The sequence below is a fragment of the Trematomus bernacchii genome, unplaced genomic scaffold (genome assembly GCF_902827165.1).
Source record: "Trematomus bernacchii unplaced genomic scaffold, fTreBer1.1, whole genome shotgun sequence".
NCBI lineage: Eukaryota > Metazoa > Chordata > Actinopteri > Perciformes > Nototheniidae > Trematomus > Trematomus bernacchii.
The window spans coordinates 5,996,179-6,017,817 of NW_022987739.1; the positions used below are offsets into that span (position 1 = coordinate 5,996,179).

Sequence of the window (21,639 nt, forward strand, 5' to 3'; positions counted from 1 at the left end):
GTTTCGCACGGACACATATCTTGACGGTACCTCCGGGGTACCTACTGTGTGTGTGTCTCTTGCACTTTCTCTTCTCGGGCTGCGACCCGACAGCATGTCAATTTCTGCTGCTCAATAAAGTGAGATTTGCACCTTCGATGCACCGCCTCCGACTCCCTTCTCTCTGCACTACATTGGTGACCCTGACATAAGTCTCGCGAAGGATCCGAGACTGACTCGAACACGGCAAAAAGCGCAGCTTTTCTCGAAATGCCGGGGATTTTTGGAGACCTCCGTAGCTGCCACGTGCGCTCGGACTGTGGCTCGGTGCGCCCCACGGAATGGACGCGGACGACGCTCGCCATTTCCACGGCTTTTCGGCTCTGGGGGACGGCAAGCCTTCCATGGGGCCGGTACGCGACCGTGCCGGGTTTGTTCGGGACATGCGGCTGCATGTCCGGCCAGCGACTGACGGCCGCCGAGAACAGCTAGCCACGACTGCTAACGGCTAGCAGCTGGCAACAGCTAACGACGGCTAGCCACAGCAGCTAGCGGCTATCGACGTCCGACTGTTTTTTTTTTGTTTTTGTTTTTTGTGGTGCCTGAGAGGGGGTTCGATCAAGTCTGGTCGGCCTCGCGTGGATCCTCTCGCTATTTCGCCCACCTGTTTTTGTTCGTGGGCGGGACGACCATTTTTGAGCTTTTTCTGGTGCCTGAGAGGAGGTTCGACCATGTCTGGTCGGCCTCGTGTGGACCCTCTCGCTTTATCACCACCTCGACGGCGGTTTCGGACGTCACACACGCCTGCTTCGGCCCGTGGGTGACGCGCTTCTGGACCCCGTCTCGCCTCTTCCCTCGCCTCGGCGGTTTCGAACGTCGCCCGTGCCTTCATCGGCCCGCGGGTGGCGCGCTTCGGGACCCTGCCTGGCCTCACCTCTAACCGCGGTTAGAGGTGAGGCCAGGCCAGAGGCCAGACGGGGCGCCTCGACGGCGCCCCATCTGGCCTCTCCCCTGTCCACGGCTCCCTCCTCCCGGGGTCACGGCTCCTTCCTCCCGAGGTCTTCGTGCCCGCCGCCGCTGTGCCTTCGCCTGCGGCCGGGCAGCGCTCCTCCCTGCCGACCCTGCTTTCTGCGGCCCCCTGACGACGGCCCGTTCCGGCCCGCCCCCCACCCTCTGGTGGGGATGCCCTCGCCCTCGTTGGGGCCCCTACCTTCTTCTGCGGCCCCCTGACGACGGCCCGTTCCGGCCCGCCCCCCGCCCTCCGGTGGGGTTGCCCTCGCCCTCGTTGGGGCCCCTACCCTCTCCTGCGGCCCCCTTCCGACGGCACGTTCCATGGCCCGCCCTCCTCGGCCCCTGTGGTGCTTCCTCCCGGACGCGAGGATTGTGTCCATGGTTGAATTCTGGGGGGGCTTGTGTAGTTATCACTGATTCATACACTGGGGTTACATAATTCAATCCAGGAACTACAGGTTGGGGGTATTGTTTCCGCACGGACAGATATGTTGACGGTACCTCCGGGGTACCTACTGTGTGTTGTCCCTTACACTTTGTCTTAGTCTTCTCGGCTCGACCCGACAGCATGTCAATTTCTGCTGCTCAATAAAGTGAGATTTGCACCTTCGATGCACCGCCTCCGACTCCCTTCTCTCGGCACTACAAGCCATTGTATATTCTATAAGCAAAAAGTGTCAAATTACTTTTGAAAGTATAAATTGTGGAGACGTGAGTGACATGTTAAGGTTTTTTTTTAAGCAACGCTTCTTATTAGAGTTTATTTTTAAAATATGTAGTTTATAGTACAGTTTTTTAACCTTGATATTTTATCAAATGTAATTTTGCATTTCAACGTGGGATCAATAAAAAATATATATATATGTAAAATCTGAGAAACATTAATACTGTTTTGCAGTAACTGATAGTATTGTATTTTATTGTATTTCCTCTCAGGTATTTTTCTTTAATATTAAAGAAATGGCCACTAGATGGCAGAAGATGCTGTTAACCCTGTAAAGCCCAAATATAGTATATATATAATATTTTTTTGACCCTTCAGATGTTGTTGTAGGGAGCCTATGGAGCAGAAATGAAAGAGTTTTCACATTTTTTACGTTTTGGTAAATTTTTAGGGAAATGTTGTAATATTGCAACGTTGGGCTTAGGTGCAGAATTCCTGTATTTCGACTCACATTGTCTGAATAAATATATTGAACAACTAAGGGTTGATTTGCAGGATTGATTGCTTACTTAGCCCTATATCAGTATATCATGAATAATAATCACACATCAGTCATGTTTTTTATGAATAGTCATTTATTAAATATGAATACAATGGTAGTCCCAAAAACATATTACAAACGGCAAATAGCAGAAATGCATTCTTACCAGGATGAGAGAGGATGCTAGATCTGCCTGAAACTGTCTCCTGGTCAGGATCTCCTGCTTTGGCATCTTTAGAGCTTTGCACTCCCGCTTGTAGAGGAGCCAGGTGTTGATCACAGCAAGGATGATGGTGTGCAGAAGATGTACACGTACCAGCGTCTGGACTTCATGGGTCTGGTCCAGCAAAGGATGACACAAGTGTGACCGCTCTGCTGTCATACCATTTGACAGCACAGATGTTGTGGTTGGCCTCCACTCAGATGTCAAAGCTTCCTCTCCCTTTTTTCTTCAAGCTCTTCTCCTCTTCAAGGTTACAGTTGGGTAAGCGCACCTGCCTGGCTGTTCCCACATAATGAATCCCACGATCAAGGAGCTTCACTACCAATGGGACACAGGTAGATCTTGTAGTTCTGACCTTCTGGAAGCGTGGAGGCAAGCTTCATCACAACATCACCTGACAATCCAAGTTCAGACTTGACTCGTATCCCATTGACACTGCCTTGGTACACAAAGTCACAGATCATTCCAGAGATTCCATTTCTCACCCACTTTCTCCGTTTTGGATGGCAGCAATCACATCCTGCACACTGAATCGAGGACCTCTCTTTGCTGGTGGCATTCTGAAATGGAAAAAGTAATTAATAAATATGTATCAATAATACATATGCTTATTATATTGTAATAGATTACCTGAAGATATAGATAGGGTGGTGGGACAAGTGTTCATTCTGTCTGGCTTAGCCTATTATCATACTAAAAGGAATGCATGCAGCACCCCCTTCCAGGTGTCCCGATGCAACAAGTATCTGAATCCTATTTACATTGTACACTTGAGTCACACAATACTACCTGGCTTAGCCTATTATCATAATAAAAGCAAAACCTACACCCACACATGCAGATAAACAAGTTCAACAAGTCACACAATGCTGTCTGGCTAATGATAATAGGCTAATTATCATACTAAAAGGGATACATCCAAGTGTCCCAAAACATTTCAGAAACTGTTTCTGCCAGAACCAGAGTTAAATGTATTTTTGTAAGTAGTTAACTGACAAGATACAAGTAGAGTTTAACATATTGCTACAGATATAATTTCACATACTTTTATGAGAAATAATGTATTATGTTATTCAGTTCTGGTCTTAATTCAAAATCTTAACAGAGGACACATTTAGAACTTAGTTATAGTGAATTATCACTCATTATTATATTTCTATTCATGTTTTATTTCTATATGTGAACATATAAGAAGGGCAATCTCCATGACAGGTGCTTATGCTATTTTGACTACCACACTTACCCAGTATTGTAATATTACAACAAAGACATAAGCTGCTCAAAATCAAATTTGATGAATGTATTCCACAATAACTACATATGTACATGTTCTATACATTGTAATAATCACAAATAAAACATATTTGAGGCATTTTACTACTGAATCTGACAAATCCAATCCAAGTATGCTCCAGAGGGCAGGACCTATAAACACATTTACTACCCAATAGCATTGTGAGGCTGAACAAAAGGACCTTTTGACTATGTAAATGTAGTCTTTAAAAAAACAAAAACATTTACTGACTTTTTTAGGATAGCTTAAAGTAATGTTGTAAAATTACCACAGTGGGCCTTACAGGGTTAATAGGTAAATAAAACATATTCTTTTATTTGTTTTATTTCTATACGCCTAATAATATATAAGTGTGTTGCCAACAGTAGCATTTGTATGATGAGCAAATATTGCAAATTGCTATTCTAGCATGACTTGCAAAAACATAGTGTTCTTTAATAACTTACATGCTTGCTGTTATAGATTTTATTTAAAAACAATACATTTATAGGATACTGAAAATGCAGTATTTGTTGTGCAGTTTAAAAGCTTGAATGTTATTGGGCTGTATTACATTTGTAGGTGTCATAATATCACAATTTATCAACATTTTTATTTTATTTTATTGTTTTGCACAATATAAAAACACACAAACAAAACAGGCAACAAATGATAAACCGTGCAGAATGTTAAAATCACAATTTTATTTAAAAAAAAAACTCTGGATCATTATTAAAACAATAGTTTAATTAATAATGGCAACTTTAAGAACAACATACACTACAAAAAACGTCAATAACATATAACATATATACACGCATAAAAAAGGAAAATTATTTTTTCAACAATCCATAAAAGTGCAGTATTTTGTTATGTATGCAAAGCCATTCCAGGTTTCTATTCCCCTAATACATGGGATTACAGTTACACTTCAAAAATAAACAAAGAGCAGAAGTATTTCAAATAAAAAAACATGGGTTACAGCTGATTGGCTGACACTTTGAGTAAAGGTGAAATCAGAAGTCACGTGACCAGGCGCTGCCTACCGCTGAGAGCTGCTGGAGTCTGAAGAAGTCAGATGAGTGTTGGACGGTGCAGGTGGAGCAGAGAGCGTCGAGCAGGATACAAACAGAACAGTTTCTGATGTAGATCCTCATTGTCTCAACTCATGGTGAGTCTGAAGCTGGTTTGCTTTGTTTGCGCGCAGGTTGTTTTTCCTCCAAAGACTTATTATGTTTCCAAGGAGCTTGTGGGAATTGGATTGGCCACCTGTGGGGTTAAGACGTGCACACACTGTTAGTTGTCTGTCTTATCTAAGATTATAGGATATATCTAATTATAGCAGCCGAGAGCCAGACTAAAGCAGTAGTAGGATATGCGTTTGAGCTGACGGGCAGAAACACTTCCCACCGCCGCAGACAGCCAGGGAAACTTGTACTGTCGCTGGGAAAGTGTCAAGTAAATCCTCAGGGGATGGGCTTTAAGCCAAACTGTGTTTTCTAAGCTGGTTTTTTTCAATTAAAAAACAATGAAACCAATTCATGTATGATAAAAAATATCCTTGTAAATAGAAACAGCTTGTAGAAATAGCCCAGCTTTCAATTTTGTGTGTAATAATTTGCATTTCCTCTACATAAACAGTATACGATTCTCTACAGCTACATTAATAATTCACCAACATCTAAGCTTAATATGCCTGTGTTTGCTGTGTGAATAAATTCCGCTGTGTGGTAACATGATATTAAAGGGTGCGCACAGTTTTATTCATGGTGAGAATTAATGATCCATGAGTGAGGCTGAGGGAGCAGAGGATATACCAAGTGCTGTCAGCGCACTGGGCTCAGGGGATTGCCCAATTTTAGCTGCCATACTGCAACTCAGTGGGGTCACTGGGTGTCAAGGCAGGGCTGCACAGATAGAAACACCCTGTAACTCATTGGTCTGAGCTGGAAATGATGCATGTTTCCTTTGTGTTTCCTTGTATGTGCACACCAATGTATTACAGGTCATCAAATGCCTCCTAAAGCTAGATAAAAGCACATTTTCTCCACTTAACAATCAGTGTTTTCACTAAAACGACTCCCTAAACGAAGTGTATTTTCAGTGAACCTCTGTTGCATTTTGGTTAACATGTGAACACAGCAGCTTGAGTGCCAATAGTATCCAGAGCTCTACCACAAAAATAAAACAGTTTATTTAAATCCCAGCATGACTGAAACGCATACCTTTATAAACCAGTGTGTTTCTGCTGCTAAACACATAAAGGGTGTGTTTGAGGGGCTGCAATTATTTTCATTATCGATTCATCTGCTGATTATTTCTCTAGATTGATTGTATCAATTAAACGAAAAAATTCATTGTGAAAAATGTCAATCACAGTCCAAGGAGATGTCTTTTAAATGTATTTTCTTGTCGTCTTGCCCAAGAAATTCAGTTCAATATGATGTATACCTGTGACAAATCAGGAAATCTCCCAAGATGAGAAGCTGAAAAGCAGCCATTTTTGAATGAAAAATGACTTTAATGAAAAACTGACCCTCAAAATAGTCAATTAACTTATCAATTAGTCAACTTATGACAGCAGCTTTACTGCCTTCACTTAGAACCAATGCAGGAAAAGGCAATGGTATAAAGCAGCATAGTATTTTACCGAGCTGTACGGTATATCCAACACTTCCATAATTGTCTTTCCATTATACTACCAATTCAACTACAATGCATTGTACTGACTGGAATATCAAATGATCTGCCAGTAGCTGTTATTGGTTCAAACTAAAATAGAAATCATTCCTTTTGATCCTGCCTCCATTGTGGGGATTGTGTGCTCTTCTTTATTCTCTAAATTACAATTTTTTTGGACAAACAAAACATCTGAGGATGTCAACATGAGCTTGAAAGATTATAGAGGTAGCTTTTCACTATATTCTGACGTTTAAAGACCAAACAATCGAGAAAAATAAAAGAGAATACAAATTGAAATGGTGCAACGATGGTATTTACTTTTTGAAGTTTGATAAGACAACAGTCATTAAATCAGTGCTATTACATTTAATATCCAAACCGAAGTGCTCACCACATTTTGTTTTTCTTGGGTGTTCCCGTCTGTCAGTGAGCTTGTCACACAACACAGGTAGAGCAGGCGGAGATGTTCGGGTGTTCAGATTTTCCTTTTGTGCCCCATCACCTGCTGGGACTTGCCTGGGTGCGTGTTTCTCGGTGTGTATTTATGCGTTCAAGCGTGCACTTTACACTTAACCAGACTCGTCTCATCAATGACAAGTGATTTGTCGGAGCAGAACGAGTGAACAGGTTGTTGGATTTTCATTTTTCTAGTTTGCTCCTTTAGCCTAATGATGCGTGTGGTGACATGCTTGAAGACTGTACAGCACATTTTTCTGAAGTATTGTTTTTCCGCTAATTACAACTCTCCTGCACCTCAAAACAAAAGGTGGCTAGTCATTATCATAAAAAGAATGGTTTTGTTTTTAGTCCATCTGAGCTCGCAAAAACATAACCCCCCACTGAACCGGGTGTGTTTTCCAGTGAGTCTGCGACACAAGGAGTGTCAGAGGTGAGCAGCCTCCCACAACCGGTTTCCTGTTTAGGCCCCTGTGATGGAATATCGCTGCCAGTGGGCCGCTCGGCATACGTTGGAAAACACACACAGACTGGCAGCAAGTCAGCCAGTGACTCAACCAGCATTTAACCTATAGAACAGTCTCAGCCATTAAGGTGAATCAGTTACAGCCAGAGAAAGCCTCGCCCATTATCTCACACAAATGAAGACACTCAGGAGAGCCTGGGTCTACACTGGCACGGCTCTCTCCAGCTGTTTGACTCTTCTTTTTTCAGGATTTGTTATGACTCACTGTGATGATGACAACAGTGCGCCTGTCGGTGCAAGTTTCACACACTGCTGTATGGAGATTTTACCTTGTTTGCAGCACACAGTCGTAGTAAGAATCCACCGTGCAGTAGATACTGTGCTGCTATTAATATCCTCATGCTTCAAGTGGTTGGAGTGTTTGGAGATACTGCTGCAGGCTTTCTTCAACGTATTGTACAAGTTCATGTGCAGCCTTTGAACCCACAGTTGATGAGAAGAAACCCACAGTGCTAACCCTGTCAGGTATTTCTGCTTGGAGTAAAGGTGTATGTGGGAGATGCATTTTTACATTTGCATCTCTGGAGATGTAAAAAACTATTTTAGTCACACTCTTGTTGTTTGTTCGGGTTTTGTTGAAGCTTATCTTCCATGACGCTGACTCAAATGTCATGATGACAATGATTCTGCATTGTATGCAGTTATTGTACTAAGTTTTACACAAACAACATGCAGAGATATTCCCCTTTTACATTATTATGTGTGTGTCACAGTGCAGTCAATTAGCTTTACAGGTTTTGCTGGCTGTACAGGAAACCGCTTTGATCCCATCTAAACAAAATACATGACTAGATTTCAAACCAGTCTTTCACAACAACCCCTCTGCCTCAGCGTAGTACACACCTTATTTGAGCGTGGTTTATTATAATTTTGGTTACTAACACTAAAATAGAGAACAGAGATGTTAAACTTCCATGGTTTATATCAGAATCAGAAATCTTCCAAAAAACAGGGGAATGTACTTTGTTACAGCAAAGGGACAGTGCAGATACAAAATACACAATAATTAGGCTAACATATCATATAAAGAGGGAAGCATGTGTTAATAAAATAAAATTAGTTTGAATTCATGGTAAATTATTGAAAAGAAAGATGATATTCACTTTATTAAATCCCTCTACGGAAATGCAGGTGTCTTAGCAGCAACAACAACAAGGGTGAAACACAGGATAGGATGGATATGAGTTCACACAAGCATAGTAATAATTATAATACAGAAATAAAGAAGTGTAAGAATAAAACATTTACACTTTTTCTTTTACCAAATCTAACAATGTAAATTCAAATGTAATGTGTTGTATACGTATATAGTACAGATATTTATAATTATGTATGTGTTAAAAATACATGTCAGTTTGAAAGGATAAGTAGCAGCGTTATAAAAGTATGTAAATATATAAAGTAGGTGAGGTAGCAGCAAGTCAAAACAATAGTAAACTGTACAAAAGTTGTGTTGCACAAGAGCAGTAGATGATAAGTTATTAATCATTAATAAGTTAATAAGCTTTTGCACACAGCCTGAAACATTACCCAAGCCTTTCTGAATGACTAACTTGTATAAATAAAGGAGTGTGGATAATAAAAGGGCCATAAACAACTTTGTAACATGCCATCACGTGTGCAGATATTAAAGATAGGGCGCCATTAGCCAATACATTTTGCCCATAATCTTATGTATCCTTCTTCCCTCAGGTAAGGGGTCAAAGAGTCCATGGGACGGTCCTTCCTGATGAGTTAAAGAGAACAAAGTAGTAGCAAAGGTGGAGGCCATGGAGACATACATGTGGGATCGCTATCTATTTATTATAACATACATGGAAATCTTAAAATTCAAAATCAGCAGTTACATGAACGTCGTGTGCAATGCAACAGGTGTTAAACCAGCACACAGAGCTCTGCAACTTCCCCCAGCTGTACGGGAAGTTTGAGCTTCTTTAAACTAATTGTTTTGGTTTATTTGCCTCCAAAATCTGTCTCGCAGCAACCTTGATTCCAGGTCGAGCTTTTCCAGTAAATAAAGGTCTGATAAACTGTGTCACTAGCCTCCTGTCCAGCACCAAATGACAGACAGACACAGTTAGCAACTAGCTGGAGAACATAGTGGAGCATTAAGCAGATAAAGAGACACATTTGTTCCCTGTTGAGTTGGCCTTAACATACCTAAAGAAGAGTAAATATTTGTCCTATGTTTGTTAGGTGGCCAGACACATGACTCCAAATGAATGGAGATGTTGTTCACGGTCTGCTGTGATAGCTATATGTTCCCCATTAAACATTTACAGTGTAAGGCGAGAATATCTAAGTGTGGTGTTTTATTTAAATGTTTAAATAACTTTAAAATATGCTTTTTTTTTTTTTTAAATGTCTGAAATCCCAAGAAAAGATGCAAACAAATTGTAATTCTATTTGAATGAAGTCACTTGAGAGACATCATTTAAGGGCTTTATTTTATAAGAAAAGCTTATTCATGCAACTGGTGTCTAGTACCCTCAGCTGTGCATCCCCCAACACCCGAAACACACACAGGTGCACATGTCAGTGTGTGACTGGTTAAAAAGGAAGAGACAAATGTGACAACTGCTGCTTGTCTTCTATTGTTTTAGCCATACCTGCCTGTCTGCACGGTTTGGAAGAATCTGTGAAACGCTGTGAAAAACAACCTGCAGTCACTTCATTCAGCTGTGGCGCTCAACCTATCCTCCCATCCTCCCCTCCCCTCACAGCCTGAGGGGGAAAGTATGCAAGAGTTCTGCGCTCTGACAACAGATGAGTTGTCGTATACAAGCGGCAGCTCGTCCCGGTGTGTCAAGTAACAACAAGGTGGTAGCATGGCAGTTTGTTGCAAAACGCACAATCAAAGCCGAGGTTTTTAGAGGCACAAGGGAGCGAGCTCCTGGATGCCTCTCTGGAGGAAATTTGGTTGCTGTCATTTTGGTTTCTGTCAACAGCCGAGAACTGTGGTGTGCATCTCAAAGGATGCATCTCTGTATTTTATCTCTGCAAGCTTCGTATCTAAACAAAGCTTGCAAAGTAGCTGAGTTCCGCGGCTGCTTTTTGAGCAGTGGGCACCACAAAAAGAGTTTTAGTTTTCTACCTTGCGAGTCTGCGCTTAAGTATGCTTTGTGTGTTAGTCTAAGAAAAAGTGCCGTGATGAATTTTGAATGAGGCTGCACCGCTCAGTTAGTCAAAACAGAAAGAAGTGGTAAGTCTCAATTTATCATGATTCCCAGGGTAGGGATGCAGCGCTATAACTGTGAATTACTGTGATCTGCGTGCATGCCCAAACCTGAACTGATCCCCTCTGCTGCGTGAACCCTGCTGAGCCCAGAGGAAGCAGCTTCTTATCAGGGAGGAAGACAGGAAGAGTGCAGGAGGAAGAGGGGGTGGGGTTCGGTGGGCAGCGTGGCAGAAATCACTTGACATCAGTTTCCTCTGTGAAGTTTACAGGGATGACTTTTCATGCTTATTATGACTGAAAGTGGTGTTTTACTACTCTGATGTAACAACAAGGTTATACTTGTCCCTGTTTGGAATGCTGTCTTTCTTACTGTAATATTCTGATACAAGATTGGGTATACTTGGGAGTTTTAAAGGTGTTTTGCAGGAAGGTTTAATCAAAGGTTTTTTTGCATTGCGTTGGCACATTTTAAATCCAGTGTTTTTGGTCTCATACAATTCACTTTAAAGATTGTCTTTGTTGATTTGATCATTCGGTCTCTTGTGAGTCCCCATCTTAATACAACTGTGGTGCTAAATGGCTAAATCTGCCCCTTTTTAAAGAGGCAAGATTTTCTTTTGTTGAAATCAATTGGTGATTGGCTATCTATATTTAATTCCTGCATACTGTACATTTAATGCATGGATTATCCAATTGATGATTATATGAGTATGTTTTTTTATGTTTCGGTGAATGTATGACCTGTGAACAAATGGGCACTTGTGTGTCATGTTGAGCTGCCATGTCACTTTTATGTTTAACATTTAGTTATAAAGTACATGTACATTGTACATTTGAAACAATTAGTTTGCATTATTTTCTTTAAGTAGCTTTACATTTCTCTCTGGGGTAGCTTTGCACTAGTTCAACTTCTTCCAGGGTGAAAGTAATAGCTTGCTTGCAGTGGAGCTCTGTTGAAAAAATGGGACACTAAATGTTATCAGTGAAAGACAGAATTTACAGCAGATGAAACAAATAAAAAAGGTGTAGGAGGCAAACCAGCCACCCTTTTCATTCTTGAAGTGAATAGACTATATCAATCAAATGTCCATCTTTTATACATCATTTCCAGTCTTCTCATCATCTTTTCATGTTATGGGTCTCTTTAATTATTTAATGCATAGATGTTTTCATATCTTTCCTAGAGGTGGGCCCCATTAAGATGATCTCCTCCAGCATCCCTCACCAGTAGCTGTGCAGCATGGCTTCTGCTCCTCCATCCAGAGAGGACACCAGCAGATCATTAGCCCTGCGCTGGAGGCTAACGCCGACATAGATACTCGCCGACTTCAAACTGAGCCGAGCCGCACTCTGCAGGCCTGGTTACACATCCTGTGAACTGCCTTCTAGAGGATGACTTGTGCCAGAGCGGCATATGTCTAGGACGGCAACATCAGCACAGTGTAGCAACATCTGGACTGAGAGCGTGGACCATGTTTTTTGTCTGATCCGGTGCTTTGGTGGCAGAGCTGGACGGTGCAGCTCTTCCACACTTGGATACACCTGGACTCTGAGCCATGTCTCTTCTCTCAGCTCTGAGCATCGTCTGTGGATTGATGCTCCATGTTTCAGTTAATGCACTCGACACTCAATACTGTGTCCCACGAAAGACTATCCCCTACCAGAGTAAGTCACAGATCCTCAATATCACAGCATATTCTGTGATGTAAAAGGATGCTTTGGAAGTGGACGAATGAGGTATATTATCATATTCAGTGTATTACTTACAGTAGATGCCCCTAGTTTGGAGACACAAGCAGCTAAGCAATCATCTGTGGTTGGGCCAGCATCAGTCACAATTGAGAAAAACTGTAGGTAATACCCTGACTATGGATAAGTACCCCATACAACGCCGCTTCAAACAGTTTGAACCATCCCTTTAACTGCTTAGTTTTTGTGCAGGCTGAGTCAAGCTTATAAAATATCAATGAATTAGCATTTTGTTTCTTGCTGTGAGAGCGTTTTCTCCAACTACACAGCACAGTCTCAGCAGCTGAAATGTAGAAAGTAATGCGGATGCTCTCCTCCCTTTTTAGACGAGCTGAAGTTGTTCAGAGAAGAGGGGATCTTCAACTACTCCACTATGCTAATGAGAGACGACCTGGGTGTGCTGCTGCTGGGGGCCAGAGAGGCTGTGTATGCTCTGGACATCAACAACATTTCTGTCCGAAAGGCTGCGGTGAGAACATGAGAGGAGATTCATGAATAAACAACTGTTTACTAAATGTGCAGGTCTGCGAGCTGTTATGCTCATCTTTATTCTGTTTGAAGCCGAACAAAAATCACTCAAGAACACACCTGCTACAACAGTGGTATATGAACATGCCCATTTTCGAAATTAAATAGGTATCATTTATCTATAAGTTGAACAATTATGATGTTTTTTGGGTTGACCCCATATCAGAGATGTATTAGCTGTGTTGTTGAACGATTTTTCCAGCCATGTCTGACATGAAGGATTTTTGGAGGCTGACATAGTATCAAGTGTTTCACAAGAAAAAAGTTCATAGGGTCAGGTTTAGAAAAATGTCCCAATCAGTTCACGCCTCAAGTAAGTTTGTATCTTTATCTTCCCTCCTTCACTATTAGGGAGTGTTTTTTGGCAGACGATATGCTTACAGAAACACATTACGTTGTGTAATGATTGCACTCCTTTCAACAGCTGTTGTCTATTTACCCCGTGCACATTTGCATGAGAATTTGGATGAATAATGGTCCTTTTGAACTGTAGACAGCTGGTTTATAATTGTAGTTACACAGCGAACAGTCACAGCTGAAGAGGGATAGGTGTCCCAGCCTGTAGGTATTCCCTTCCCGAGTGTACAGACTGGTCCTGGCGTTAGATCAACACTGATATGTGTGAGGGTAAACGTGCTGCAGCTCCATGCCGTGCAGTGGCTCGGCTGCGACACCATTCCTGTGTGCTTTAACAAAAAATCGTTCCCTCTGTTGATGCAGGTGTACTGGCGAGTTACAGAGGAGAAACAGAGGGAGTGCACATACAAAGGAAAACATGCTGAGGTTTGTGTAACTTATTACGAAACAGAGCTTGCAATGCATTTACTTGTACTTGTAGGGTAAGGGTAAAAGCCTTAAATGATGACTGTTGACTGAAAGCTGTTTATCTCTGTGCATTTGTAAATCATTGATATGGGGATCTTTTTTCCTTTTCAAGTCTTGACACAGAACTCTCTTTGAAGTGCTTTGCTTATAGCTTTGTACTGAATGTCCAAATAAAGGCACAAGAAGAAAATGCATGGACACAGCCCTGACCTTTTGGTCACCAGTTGACCCCAAGCAGCCAGTGTGTGTGTGTTTGTGTCTTGTGTGGCGTGTTTGTGTTTTTGCGGCTGAACTAACAAAGCTCTGACCTTGGCATTTTCTCTGCTGGATCTTGTTGCAGGTGGATTGCCGTAACTACATTCGAACCCTGCACAGAGTCAATGACACTACGATGTATGTGTGTGGCACGAATGCTTTTAGCCCCACCTGTGATTACATGGTAAGTAAACTGTAAAACATGGAGTTAGTTTAGACACTTGTATAGATTGTTCCTGTAGGCAAGCCCTCTGTTTATTAGCTGAAGGGGTGGCTGTGTGAGTCATTCCAATAATTTGAAACTTTTCTCCTTTACTTGGATTATAAACCTGTCAGTGGCTTCAGTGCTCCTACTTAAACTATAATATATTGCGTTGGTTCTCATTTACACCCCAGTGTCCAGTCCATTAACAGGGAACATTAAGGTCTACAGAGGTGTTCTTTCATGCTTATCTTCAGGTTTATAGTTGTATTTTGTGCTTCTTCTGTGACATTTTGACATACTTTAATGTTCAAAAAGGTATTCTGCCTGTGCTGCAGCACCTCTTTTCTTCCTCTGTCTGAAACCAGAGCCCAGTCTGCTCTGAATGGTTAGCTGGTTGGCTCTGTTGTGCCCAGTATTGACAAAGGCCTAATATGCAGTTCCTTTAATGGCCACTGTTTGCTGTGTTAAATTAAAGTGGACCTATCATGCTATATTATAATAATATAGTGTAGGACCATACCTATATAAGGCATATTTATACTTTTTTTTTTTCAAAATACCAAACAGATCATGCATTTTAGCCATGCCTCATTTTGCTCAAATTGCACTTTTTTACCCCTGTTTTTGCAAGGGCTGATTCTGTGAGAACAGCACCACCTACAGGCCTGGCATATGTACTACAGCGTCTCCAGCGCTTTCGAACGGCAATGGCCGTGGCTGTCTCCTCCTGATTGGTGGAGTTGGCCCAATAGCCGTAGCGCCACTGTCCTGACGTCAGGACAGTGTTCAAATCTGGATCAGTTTTTATCAGATCCGCTGCAGCCCCTTTTTTAGAGATTTGGGTATGGAGGAAAATAGAGAGGGTTGTGTTTTCTGACACTTGGTGAGTTCCCTGGAACACCGGGGACACATTCATGTATAAAAGACGTACAAAAGTGCATTTTGCATGATAGGTCCCCTTTAAGGAAACTCCCACCCTTTATGAAATACAGTCAACACATTTTCTTGGAAAGAAGTGGTATAATATACATTTCCTTTTTGTAATGTGCCTCTTGGTTGCAAAAAAGAAAGACGAAGTTAAGCCCAGCCTTTTCATAATGTCGGCATGTTTATTGTTTTAGTTGGGTTTTATTGTTCAACAACATCCAGTAGCTCATGAATTCAGTGTATTTTGGCAAGGAACTCAAATCTCAGAGGACTGACTGCATCACAGCACAATTACCTTTAAAGCAGACATTATGTTTCAACTTATGATCTATCTTGATGTGTTTTTTTAACCATGACAGAGTATCATTGATAAAAAAAAAAAAAAATGTAAAATTAGTCTATGCTCTAGACACAGAAACTACAACCTAACAATCTAAAATTAAATAAAAAACAATTACAGAATCATAAAATATAAAAACATTCATCAACTTTCCTCACAAGTCAGACCGATCAATCAAAACTTCCACTGATATAAGGGCCTGCCTCGTGGTAATTTAAAAATCCTTTAAAGGCAGAGAGGTTATATCGCTACTGAGAGGGAGCAGAGGGAGCAGAATACTTAAGTCCCCCTTTTTAAATTCAATAACCCTCCCATACATTTTTTGTGGGATATAGATCCGTAGGAAAGATGAAAGCAGATAAATAAGAATACGCCAATGGTTAAGTCTACCGGTGGAAAATACAGATTATCAAAGCTTAACGTTCAAAGAACAAAAATGAGCCTCTGCAAGATTTCATTTGGAGCTAAGGGTTGGAGATCAATACAGAAGGTGTTTTATCTTTTGTATACTTTGGAAAATGGTGAGCCATAATGTAAATACATGTTGGTTATAGTTAAAGGCTAAACCATGCAAACCACTGGTTAAGGTTTACAACTTCAGTCTTACTGTTGAAATAAAATGGCACTGTTTTACTTTATTTTCGCTCTCTTAACAAGTCTTTATTTCCTTTGTTTCCGACAGACGTTTGTTAAAGGACAGCTGAGGCTGGAGGGAAAGCAGGAGGAGGGAAAAGGGAAGTGTCCTTTTGATCCCTTCCAGAGATACTCCTCCCTCATGGTCGGTGAGTGTCTGAGTCAGGGTTTGCTGCCAACATGAACAAAGCACAGAGTACTGCTGAACGTTCAAAGTGCACCAACAGAAAAGCTCAGTGTGAGATAACTGTGTGCACGTTTGAAATGCTGCACCGAATTAAGTAAAATAAAAGTAAAAATATCACCCAATTTCTTGGCTGGTGCTCCCTGCTCACTCCACATGGACTAATTAGTTGGTTCAGTCCATTAGCAGGCATATAAATTAGATATTATATCCGGTTAATATAAATAATACATTTCCAGTCATTTTCTTCTTCTTCCTGTCCAACAGGAAATGACCTGTATTCTGCGACATCCATCAACTTCTTGGGCTCTGAGCCGGTGGTTCTGCGCAGCTCGGACTTGGCTCTCCGCACTGAGTTTAAGAGCTCATGGCTCAGTGGTGAGTTCCTGCTCTGCAAAAACTGGTCATTTAAAGTTTTATATTATGGTGTGCATAGTTAAGAGGGGATCAACTGCCGCAACACTTATGCATGATGCATTATTTTAAAGATTTCCTTTGATGTTACTGAGGAAACGTTTTTTAGATTTTTCTGCCCTTTTCCAAAGTGCTAATGTTGTGTTTTGTGATTTCAGAGCCAAACTTTGTCTACATGGACTTTGTGGGGGAGAGCTTTAATAGTCTTGATGGTGATGATGACAAGGTGTACATGTTCTTCAGTGAGAACGCCATGGAGTACGACTTCTCCAGCAAAGTCACTGTGTCTCGAGTGGCCCGTGTCTGCAAGGTATATATACATACTGAATAAAAAACCTCTTTGCATTTTCAAAGACAAGAGAAAGTTGGTTTAGATCAGTAAATACGTACTGAATAATCACTCGGTCTCTGCAAGACCTTTACAAAGACAGAGAAAGTTTAACAACAATGCCTCACGCTGTCTGATTCCTGGTCTGAGTGTTGTGCTTAAGAGGAATATCTGCAGTCCAGCACGTGACCTCTGTCTCTTTGTTTAGGGGGATATGGGCGGCCAGCGGACACTGCAGAGGAAATGGACGTCGTTCCTGAAAGCCCGTCTGGATTGTTCCCTCCCTGAACCCAGCCTGCCCCCCATTGTCCAGGATGTCTTCCTGCTGAAGAACGAGAACTGGAAGGAGAGCGTCTTCTACGCTGTCTTCACTCCGCAGTCGTACGTACTTGCAATCAAATACAGTCGTTTTTTGGCTGAGGGTGTGAACGTGCAGTAAGGTAGAAAGAAAATTGACAGTCATATGGGAAAGAATAAAAAAGGTGAACAAAAAAGTTATTGGATATTTTCTTTTTCTTTTTGTATTTAGCTGTTCATATTTTAATTTAAAAGATGACATCTCCAAAGTATTCTCTATAAGAGATTAAATAAAACAAACAAATGGAAGTGTTCTTGACTAAATGTGTCTAATTTTGTTGTTGTTTCAGGGGCTTGTCCGAGGTATCTGCGGTATGTGCATATAGTGTGTCTTCCATTCGAGATATTTTCAACGAGGGCAAGTTTAAGACACCTGTCGCTGTGGAGACATCTCACGTGAAGTGGGTGATGTACACTGGAGAGGTGCCAGTCCCCAGACCGGGAGCAGTGAGTCTAAAGACTTTGTTCAAACTAGAAGTGATTCTGGATATTAAAGCAAGGAAAATATGAAATACAAACCATTCTGACTTCAAGTTTTGTGTTTCAGTGCATCAATAGTGTGGCACGTAAAATGGGCATGAATCGCTCTCTGGACCTTCCTGACAAAACCCTCCAGTTCATCAGGGACCGCCCCCTCATGGACGAGGCTGTCCAACCGCAGACGGGGGGGGCCGCTGCTGGTGAAGAGGGGAGCTTTGCTGACTCGGATCGTAGTGGACAGTGTGTTGGCGCTGGACCGACAGAGATATGCAGTCATGTTCATTGGCACTGGTAAATATTTGATTTAAAAAAACTGCAACTGCTTGTCTGCAATAGTTATGCACATGACAATAAACAACTTTAAAGAGAACTGATGTTGAGGGCTGTTACACAATGTGTCAAAATGTATCAATATAACAAATCATTTTCAGTCAAAGTTAAAACAGTTCAAGTTTGAATAAAACATCCTAGTTAATATTATTTATTACTTGCTTTAATCTTCAAAATTGCTTAATTTTTCTCATACTGCCTGTGCTGCTGCACCTCTTTTCACCCTCTGGGTGTTTCTCAATGTCGAGGACACTTCCTTGGTAGGACCTGACTCGGAAGACATGTCCTACCAAGGAAGTGTCAGAGGCTAGGCAAGAATCCTTCCTGGCATTTGGAGAACGAAGAATGGAACAGGCTAGCAAGTGTGCAGGTGCGCGTCATATGAGAGGCCCCGCCTTACATTTTCCGCCAAAGATTTTGGAAATTGGTCCGTGCGCAAAGCATTGTGGGGATTTTAAGACCACGGAGGATACACATGTGCAGCCTCAACATTTCCCGCAACGAAGGACTCAGTCCTCGGTAGAATTCCAAGGATCCTGGACATTGGAACAGTCCTTCGGTGGGACTCGATGACGTAGCATCCTTGAAATAGTGGCTCTGAAGCAGCTTTCCTCGACATTGAGAAACACCCTCTGTCTGAAACCAGAGCCCAGTCTGCTCTGATTGGTTAGCTGGCGGCTCTGATGTGATTGGTCAACCGCTTAGAGATGTCCCGCCCCTTAGCCTATCACGTAAAAGTGGTACACAGTGATGTCACTATGTTACACAAGTAAACAAAGGAGTCCAATGGAGGCGTTTCAGGGTGAGAGGGGGAGTGTGAGGGAGAGAAACTCCCTCTGGAGGGAAGTTGTACATGCACAAACACATAATAGGGACTCTTTAAGAAACACATAAACATAAAGTATGAGTAATGACAGTTGATACCTGTGTTTGTGTAATGCGCTTATTCAGTGTATACGATGATCCTTTTTGTTTCCTGATAGAAAACGGTTACATCCAGAAGGCTGTCAACTACGCAGGAGAGATGTTCATCATTGAGGAAATTCAACTGTACAAAACCTCGGTGCCTATCAGCACCCTGCGCCTCTCATCCAGCAAGGTAACTCGCAACAGGTTCAACATTGTGGCAATATATTTAGTTTTACAATAAGTTTCAGTTTGAATTTATAGCTCAATTTAAATATGTTGTCACTATATTGCTTCTAACAGGCAGTAGAGAGGCGACAGTGGATATAAAGATGAAATACCTGGTGGTTTGTTAATGTGTGTCTGTGTTGCATACATAGGGCCAACTGTATGCAGGTTCAGAGTTTGGTGCCATCCAGATGCCGGTCAGTAACTGCAGCCGCTATGAGACTTGTGTGGACTGCATCCTGGCCCGGGACCCTTACTGTGCCTGGGACTTGCCAGAAGAGCATTGCTGCTCAGTCGACAGTGTGTCCTACATTGAAACTGCAATACAGAGTCTGAAGGAGGGAGACCTCTCTCAATGTTCTCCTCCAGGTACATTAAGGCACCATGTTTGCATATATTACTGGGCAGCCTTTTTGTATGAAACAGCAGCATGCAATGAGACCAACCTTATGTGTGTCTTCAATTCATTTACAATGCATTTTTATAGCACCATATCATAGAGAGCAAAGGTGTGAGACATTGTGTACGTATAAACAGGGTTATGAGGGATACTTTAAAAGTGTACTCTGTTACAATTAACACGTAGAAAATGTAATCAGTAACCTAATATAAATACCACTAAGTAATGTAACCTGATTACTTTCCGTTACTTTTGGATGACCTCAATATCAAATGCAATGCAAAGGAAGACAAGAAGAAGAAATATCAATAATATGGCATTTACATAAGTACATTATGTAATACAACAGAACGATGTAACTTTAGTAGAAAAACATATCTCCATAAATGATAGAACGGGCCTGCAGAAAAGTATAGTTTACAAAAGCTTTTTTTGTTTAATACAATAATTAAAAGCATTATTTTTGTGTAATGAATCTGGTGTCCACCTACTGCATTTAGAAAAAATGAATAAAGATATTTAAAAAAAATTATGATAATAGCTTACATGAAAACCCTCCAAATATTCAGGCAGTATATCTTCCTTTTAATGTTTGTAACATTGTATGATAAGATAAGATAATACTTTATTGTCCGATTAAATTGTTCTTGCATCAAAGCAGCTTCATTTGCAACATCGTTGTAAACCTGCTAGTAATGCCCATTTTATAAAAATATACCAGTAATCGGATCATGTATTTCTTTAATGTATCCTGATTATGCTTTTCTATGTAATCCGTTACTCTCCAAGACTGCACATAAAAATACAATCACATAAACAGGTGTTCTGTGTGTCTGTTTTTAGATCCAGTGGCAGCCGTGGACTTTACCCTGGTTCCAGGAAACAACATCCAGCTGCCGTGCCAGCTCCACTCCAACTTGGCGCAGGTCGTGTGGCGATTCGCTCACCATACACTTCACTCCGACAACAAATACTACATCTACAGCCGGGGCCTCCTCGTCCTGCAGGCCTCTGAATCGGACGCGGGCCTGTACACATGTGACTCAGTAGAGCTGATCAATGGGAGACCATACAACCGGACTGTGGCGGTTTATCAGTTGCAGCTCCACTCTGATGCAGGAGTGGGGGAGAGCTCTACTCCTAGCAATGAGGTGACAGATTCCTCATCCTCTATTTACAATGTGATTACGGCTGCACCGGAGCCAAACTCGGGCATGGAGGACCCGTTGACCCCGCAGAACCAAAGCGAGACCAGCAAGGTGACTGGTTTAGAGGTGGCCGTGGCTCTGCTGTCACTGCTCTGTCTCTGCCTGATGGGGGTCATATTTTGCATCTGGAATCAGGGACGTTTTGGATGCTTCAATTTTGCGAAGCGCCCAAGTGAAAGCGAGGTGAAAAGGCAGTCAGCCGAATACATGCACATCCCCAGCAGAACTTCAGAGATTAAGCTCCTGGGGCCTGAGTCTGGGAGACCTTGCAGTGCCAATAATAATCACTCTGTTGTTGACTTCAAAGGCAACGGGGAGCACCACTTCACGCCTATGGCCAACATTTCAAGTCTGGATGGTCTGGGATACATAAATGATGAGTCAGAGATTTGACTGCTGAAGTATAGAAATCAGTCCGAGGCCAACTGCGGTGCACTAATTATCTTCCTATAGGTGTGCTGCTGTAGAAAAGGTTTCCACATTATACATTCTTTTGATTGGTGTCCCGTTTCTCCTTGACAATTTCCAATACTGTCTATCATTTATGTACTGGGCAGCTGAAGAGACTTTTCTGGAACTTTTTTTTTTACATATGTATTTCTTTGTAAAATGTTCATTTGTGAATACACACTGTAATATATTGTGTACAGGTAAGAGCTTTTTTTCAACTATTATTTATTTGTTCAGCAATCTTAATACCTGTGATCTGAGTCTTGTAAATTGGGTCCGTGAACAAGTAGCAGACACTTATACTTTAAATTCCCAGGCAGATATGATTTTATGGACTGTTTATTCAAGACAACATTCCG

At 41.7% G+C, this 21,639-nt stretch overlaps 1 protein-coding gene across 1 annotated transcript; it reads left to right on the top strand.

Moving 5' to 3' along the window:
- Positions 1-4,726: 4,726 nt before the first annotated feature.
- On the top strand, positions 4,727-21,223 carry si:ch211-129c21.1 (uncharacterized protein LOC563087 homolog). The gene is given in 15 exon segments (XM_034147481.1): positions 4,727-4,862; positions 11,718-12,198; positions 12,609-12,751; positions 13,531-13,593; positions 13,976-14,074; positions 16,045-16,144; positions 16,447-16,557; positions 16,752-16,903; positions 17,130-17,302; positions 17,569-17,725; positions 17,826-17,942; positions 17,944-18,049; positions 19,072-19,187; positions 19,375-19,591; positions 20,466-21,223. Coding segments are annotated over 14 exon segments (2,421 nt in total). The 5' UTR covers positions 4,727-4,862; positions 11,718-12,089.
- The last annotated feature ends 416 nt before the right edge of the window (positions 21,224-21,639 follow it).